Consider the following 7500-nt stretch of genomic DNA (forward strand, 5'->3'; position numbering starts at 1 on the left):
ATCACCGGCATTTACATTCCTTGGGTCAACTCAAAAGTAAGTCATAAATTACTTCATACATGACTTATACATGTATGCTGTTCTCTAAGTGAATGTTATTACACATAAAATAGGATCAATGAATCTCTCTCTCTCTCTCTCTCTCTCTCTCTCTCTCTCTCTCTCTCTCTCTCTCTCTCTCTCTCTCTCTCTCTCTCTCTCTCTCTCTCTCATTTTATTCATCAGGTCAAAGATTTTCTATAGTCGGTGTTAGGTAAGATGCACAAAAGAGATGAATGTTGTAGATGTTGATGTATGAGTAGAAGATGGAAATGTGTCGTTACGTACATGGACGCAATAACTTGCTTTTGAACTGAAATTGAGGACAGAAAAATATAATGGAATAGAGAAAGATACACTGTCAGATTCCAGAGCTTCAATGAGCAGTAAAGATGAAGCTTGGTGGAAATGAGGTGTTAATCTGCAGACCAGAAGTTATTAGCGAATGTTGCATACGTTAGTATAAAAAAAAGTAGGAGATAGCAAGATATTTGGTGTAGGTGTCCGAGGAACTGACGGGAACACACATAGTCATTTCCTGACATGGGGCTACGATGCTGGATTATTTTGAACCACGAGTTTTCTAAGGATGAATACCAGAGAGTGAACCGAAACGATCAAGAAGGATTTTGATAAGAGTAGAGAGGCAGTAAACACCTGCCGAAACGATAATTACTCTCAGAGAGATCTCACAAACACTGGACCAGGTGCATGCTGTGAACTTGTCTTTTACCCAGCTGTAACCTCCCTCAACGTTTTCCTCTGCATCGCACAGCATAATGGGGCAATCACAGGCTTGCCCTCTAAAGAAAGGTCGCTTCCTTCACACAACACCACATGCACTTAGTACGTTCACACCCACCACTCAAAATTCAGATTTTCAATATGGCAACTCCTACACCAGCCTCGGAGTTCCCTTCTGTAGGAGGACCATAAATGTTCCCATATGACTGTTCTTCTTGTATCGACCCTAAGTGTTTTGACACCTCCATCAACTTTTCTTCATCATCCTCTGCAACATTCTCGCCCTTAAATCTAATTTTCAACCTGTGGCACACCGCTTCCCCTCTACTAAACCTCATCTCCTTTTCCTCACCGAAACACAGCTAGGTGTCTAAGGCAATTGATAGGAAGCTTTTCTCTGTTCCCTCCTTTCTCTATCCTCATTTTCAATTCAAAGCCCAATGTTGCACTGCAGAGTGGAGCACATCCTGTCTCTCTTCTTTCGTGGAGATCTCAATTCTTGGAGACCTCAAAACTCACCACCAACTTTGGGTTTCCTTTCCCTCCACTGACCAATCTGGTTCCTGCCTTTCTAAAGTATTTTAATCATTTCTAGATAAGAAGATTCTTAAACCTCTATTACTTCACAACGTTATATCTTATTGCCAGTATGGGTTCCATTGTTGCCGCTCTGCTAATGATCTGATCTTCCTTACTGAATCTTAGTGATGCCCTTTTAGAGGTTTCGGTGAAACTTTCGCTGTTGCCTTAGATATATCAAAAACGTTTGATAGAGACTGGAACAAAGCTTTAATTTCCAGTCTACCATTATACGGTTTCTATCTTTTTTTTTTCTGTAACTTCACCCCAAGTTTAATTTTTGACCGTCCTATTGATGTTATGGTAGATGGTCAATGTTCTCCTAAGTTTATTAACAGTGGTATTCCTCAGGATTCTGTCCTGTTACCTATTCTCTCCTATTACTCATTAATCCAATTCCTCCTCCTATCAACTCGACGTAATCTTCCTGATAGCTATCCCGTCTACTTCCATGATACTCACCTGACCTCTTCTACACTCAACATCGTCCTTCACTAATAATTTACTAGACTAAAAACTTCACATTTCGTATTGTTAAAACAGCTTCTATGAAGTCAGAAATGCTGAGCTGTCTTCCCGATTTTTCTAACACTCCTAACTGCTACCTCTATACAGGAGCTTAATCCGACCATGTATGGAGTATGCTTCACATATATGAGGGGATTCCATTCACGCTGGCCTTCTGTATCGGGTGAATCAAAATAATTTTGTCTTAACTCCTCTCTGCTAACTGATTGTCCTCAGCCTCTCTCTCCGCGGGAGTGTTGCATTTTTTGCTATCTTCTGCCGCTATTTTCACGCTAATTACTCTCCTGATTTTGCTAACTACAAGCCTTTCCTCCTCCCGCGGTCTCGTTGCACAATTTTCTTTTATTTCCTCTCACTTTAATTTTGTCCACGTCTCTGATCATTCATCCCTTTCTCTAGTAAATTCTGGAACTCCCTGCTTGTTTTTGTATTTCCAACTTCCTATGACTTGACCTCTTTCAAGAGGAAGCTTTCAAGACACTTATCCTCCAATAATGATAGCTCTTTTGGCTTTTTCTTTAAGGACTGGCACCTCAGTGGGCTTCTTACGTAGAAAGAATGAATGCGTAAACCAGAGGAGAATAATGTAGAAAGAAAAGAAAAAGTTATTTATGTAGTCTAATACATTTTGCTTATTATAATGGACAAAACTCGCAATTGACGGTTGGTTGTATACATATGTGGCCAAACTTTTCGTCTATTTTCAAGACATTTTCTGTTGAGACAGTTTATGTTTCTGTCCTCAGGGTATGCTGGTGGGCTTCTTGACGGCCTTCTGCTACAACGTCATTATTGTGATAGGCAAATTCCACCGGGGAGGAGGGTCTCCCCAAAAACTGCCGCTCTCCACAGCGGGATGCCCCGAGAATGCCCTCCATTTTGCCAACACCAGCACTGCCGCCATCCTGAACACTACCATGGTGCCCGAAGACCTGCTGTACACCTCTGCCTTTCTGGAGGACCTGCAGCACAACACAACCTTGCACGATGGATCCTCGCCTGTGTAAGTAGTTTACACTACTAATTTAATCATTATGGCTATTGATGTTATTATCATTCTCCTTAGTATTACTATTGTTATTATCATTATTATTATTATTATTATTATTATTATTATTATTATTATTATTATTATTATTATCATTATTACTACTATTATTTCATTATGCTGTACAATTCATTGTGTGGATTTAGTTATCAAAAATAATAATAACAATATAGTGATAACAGTAATAATAGTAATATTTCACAATTATAATGATGATAGTAATAATAATAATGATAATGACAATGATGATGATAATAATAATAATAATAATAATAATAATAATAATAATAATAATAATAATAATAATAATAACAATCATCATCATCATCATCATCATCATCATCATCATCATCATCATAAAGACAACAATAATAATATAAATAAAAGCAGCAATAAAAACAGCTGGCAGGAGGTAATAAACACCTCCTGCTATGACATACTTATTCCCTTTGAGGTGTGCATGCCTGAGGGTGAAGGGGTGCTGCAAACCTCCTGCTGGCCCTCCCTGTTTTTTTTCCTTCTCATTGACTGATTTAGGTTAAAGTGCCGCAACGTCACGATCATATGGTGCTGCTGCAAAATGTTTAATTAAGTCAACTAAGATGGTATGTTAAAATACTGATATTAAAAACAAATTTGTTGTATGATAAAAACATACTGAAGCTCACTAAAAATGTGAATATATAAAAAGGAAATTAAGAGGATTGCTATTTGAACATATCAGTTTTAAGCGAGGGGGCATCAACCCCGCTGACCCAGAACAGTACGTCTGGTGTTGTTCGTTTTGTACCGAGGGCACTGACCCCACTGACCCACAACAGTACGTCTGGTGTTGTTCGTTTTATACCGAAGGCACTGACCCCACTGACCCATGCCCTAGGACCCAGCATTGTTCTTTATGTCTCTGCCTCACTTGCCTCCAGGTTCTCCCTGTGCAAGTTTAAATATTTGCTTAATACTATTTTACTAGTAAAGTAAGTTAAATTAATAATATTCTATTCAAAAGGCCAACCTTCTCCAAAAACATGAGATCCTCACATCCTGAGGAAAGAGCCTTCCAAGTATCAGCGAGATACGGAAAGTCCCATCCTCACCATGAAAACCTTAGAGGTATTTCTTACGCAGATCCATCAGACTGGGACACTACCAGACAGTGTCGCACTGTAAGGGGGACTCAGTAGTCATCACAGTATGGCTGTATTTCCCGGGACATGAGATAAACATATGTGATACTCGTGTGACCCGTGCTCAGACAAGCCAGGGAAATCTCTATTTGATGTCCACTCACTTGCACATAATTCCACGGACGAATATCGGCAGTCGAAATTTCCCCGATTCTAGCAGAGGCCTTCCACCTCTGCTGTCACCGTCCAAGGAACGCCGCCCAAATGGACGCCTCTTTCGAAACTCTGTCTGTCCGTTCGTTTCATGGGACACCCAGATGGGCTGGGATGCAGAAGAATTATACTTGGTGGCCCCCGCTGTTTTAATATGAACAGCCATTCTACAGTGAATAAAAGCAGTGAATGAGTATTAAATGGAATAAGATTTGATAGGCCAAATAGAGCGCTTTGTGAGTCACTAAAAATAATAAGGTACAGAGAGAGAGTTAAAATTATCTGAAGGGCAAGTATAATGGCAAAGAGCTTGGCAGTAAATAACGATGCTGTCTTCGGAAAACTGTCACCTCCCGTGAAAGGAGGAAAAGACGGCACCAAAACTAACAGCATCAGATTTAGAACCACCTATATATGCAGGTATTCAATCAGCATAAACCGAGGAATGTCCTATGAATAAAGGACGTGAATGGAAATCAGAAAAAGAGCTCTCTATATCAATTACAAGAACACATGTCTGAATTAAAGGAATCTGCCAATAGCCTACTTTGGGAAACCGATGCCGGCAGACTGACAAGTAAGGAATGTTCAAATTTGCCATAACAGATGCAACCCTGCCACAGAACGGATGAGGCAGACTTAGGCGGGCAGCATGAAATAGTGAACCGTAATTTCATGAGACTGTTGTACAGGAAACAGATTCTGAAAGACGCTGAACACAGTACCAGCATCTCATCATCAAAGGATGGAGGCGTAAATCCAATGGGAAGACTCCATCACCTAATAATAAACTCTGTATAGCGGACGAGCAAAATGCTACAGTTGCCAAACGAACACTGATAAGGTGTACAGAGTTCAATACACGATACACGGAGGCGGGTTTCAGTAGCAAAAGAATAAATATCTCCGTATCCTTATTTAGAAAGGATAACTTTCCCTGTCAGCACCTCAGGATATGTGAGCAAGAGCTTTCTTGGAGTTAATGCCTTCATACATGCAGTCTTAATAAAACGGAAATCACTCATGTCAAATACGAGACCCAGAAACCAAGTCTCTTTCACACATGAGATTTGACGGCCACAAAGATACCACAGAGACGACAGAAATGCATACCCACAGTTTTTATAAATGAAAATCGGAAATCACGAGTCGCAGCCCGAAACTACGTTATAGAACTCAAGATCCTTACGAATCGGAGTGTGGTGTACACACACACACACACACACACACACACACTCCACTGTCAAGTAAAACACTACGTAAGATTCTAGGTTTTTCGTGTGATATTCTGCTTTATGATGTCTTTCGTTTCTGTGGTGTCTCCGTGAGATGCACCATTCTCATCTTTTGCTCCTTACATAGGAAGCCGAGTTAGTGTGGTTCCCGCAAGAGGCCAAGCCACTCGGTTAAGTTAGCCACTGTGACAATTTAAATCAACAAATGATGTTCGTGTTTATGTAAAGGCACAAAGGGAACTTTATCTTCTTTTTACTTAGCGAAATAATACCATGAGCTAACTTCAACTTCTGTAGACATATCAATGATATTTGTTCCCTTTTAACTTACCGATAACTTCTATATTGAGTATACTCGAGTCACACCATAACCCGATGCATACTGTATAATAATTCACTTCGGTACCCATTGTAAATAATCATTACTTACTGGGATTTATAAAGATTTTTCACAAAGGTTTTCGAACAGGTATGGCATCAAGTATTGTGTTTTGACAGGCCGGGGGAGAAATCGTTGTACGACATCTCTTACTGTTTCTTCGGCGTCAGCGGCATCATCATCACCATGGTTGTGAGCAGCTTCGTCTCTTTGTTCACTGGTAAGTCTGTTGTGAAACCTTAATTTCTGTATTTGTCTTTTTCCTACATACATATCTGAGTGAACGTCCTAAAAGGACAATCTGTAAGCAAGAAGATCCAAGTGAAACCCAGGAGCAGTCAGCCAGGAAGGTTTGTCAAGTATTGGAAGACAAACTGGGGTTGTCGAACATACAACTCGAACGAGCTCACTATGTAGGACAACACTACCTGAATCTTCAGCGTTTTATAATCACGGTGATGACTTGTTTTCATCAATCTATCTCGCTCAGGGAGCGACAAACCCAGTGCAAGATGTTAGCTGTTTACATTAAAACAAAACTAATCGTGGAACAATATGAACACCCACCAAAGTTTTCAGATGCCCAACTCGTCACGTATAGGGTGGCCATAGAATGTTCGACATCTGTATTTTCTCAATACTGATGTTGGCAGATTAAACTCAATACTGTTCAATTTCTCAAATATCCAAAATCTCCGCCTCTCCTTTCGGCACAACCATCCCTTCAGGCTCATTCTACGTCACACACCCGCGGGATATATATATATATATATATATATATATATATATATATATATATATATATATATATATATATATATATATATATATATATATATATATATATACACACACACACACACACACACACACATTGTGTGTACATTTAATATTGCATAAATCTTTAAAGTTCACGTGCATGAAGTGGAAGTGCACTGTGAACAGAAATGTTTTGTTTCTAGTTGCTAGTCTGCAATTGCTCTCTCATATTATTGACACATGAAAATAAATAAATAAGTAAATAAATAAATAAATAAATAAATAAATATATATATATATATATATATATATATATATATATATATATATATATATATATATATATATATATATATATATATATATATATATATACACACACACACACACACACACACACACATTGTGTGTACATTTAATATTGCGTAAATCCTTAAAGTTCACGTGCATGAAGTGGAAGTGCACTGTGAATAGAAATGTTTTGTCTCTAGTTGCTAGTCTGCAATTGCTCTCTCATATTATTGACACACGAAAATAAATAGTCTAAGTAGACATTGGAAGGATTACCAGCATGTGTCTATTTTCTTCTCTTATTACTGTACTTTTTATTTTTATTTTTATTTATTTCTTTTTACTCAACAGGTCCACTGCTCCCCGGGAAGCTGGATCCTCGACTAGTGAACCAAACGAGTGCGAAAATGTACGCTTGGGTGTGGAATATATTGTTTACCTCCAAGAGAAAGCCAAGAAATCTTGTTGATAAAGAAACCAGCCTTACAATGTTGCCCAAGAAACAAGAAGTCTAACCTTATCGGTAGAAATGACGGTTTCATACGTCCTTACGACTTGCTG

General features: G+C 38.8%; 1 protein-coding gene across 3 annotated transcripts in view; it reads left to right on the plus strand.

The window, feature by feature from the left end:
* The window catches only part of LOC135103845 (sodium-coupled monocarboxylate transporter 2-like), a 27402-nt gene that overhangs the window by 19575 nt on the left and 327 nt on the right, over nucleotides 1-7500 (plus strand). For 2 of the 3 annotated variants that reach the window (XM_064010692.1, XM_064010693.1), the window contains 4 exons: nucleotides 1-36; nucleotides 2637-2893; nucleotides 6009-6109; nucleotides 7291-7500. The exon at nucleotides 1-36 is cut by the window's left edge and continues 119 nt beyond it; the exon at nucleotides 7291-7500 is cut by the window's right edge and continues 327 nt beyond it. In XM_064010692.1, coding sequence (XP_063866762.1) covers nucleotides 1-36; nucleotides 2637-2893; nucleotides 6009-6109; nucleotides 7291-7454 — 558 coding nt within the window. In that variant the 3' untranslated portion in view covers nucleotides 7455-7500. Of the gene's footprint in view, nucleotides 37-2636; nucleotides 2894-5979; nucleotides 6110-7290 lie in introns of all 3 variants that reach the window. The other variant, XM_064010694.1, reaches the window with a different exon arrangement.

This window comes from Scylla paramamosain, chromosome 9, assembly GCF_035594125.1.
Source record: "Scylla paramamosain isolate STU-SP2022 chromosome 9, ASM3559412v1, whole genome shotgun sequence".
Lineage (NCBI taxonomy): Eukaryota > Metazoa > Arthropoda > Malacostraca > Decapoda > Portunidae > Scylla > Scylla paramamosain.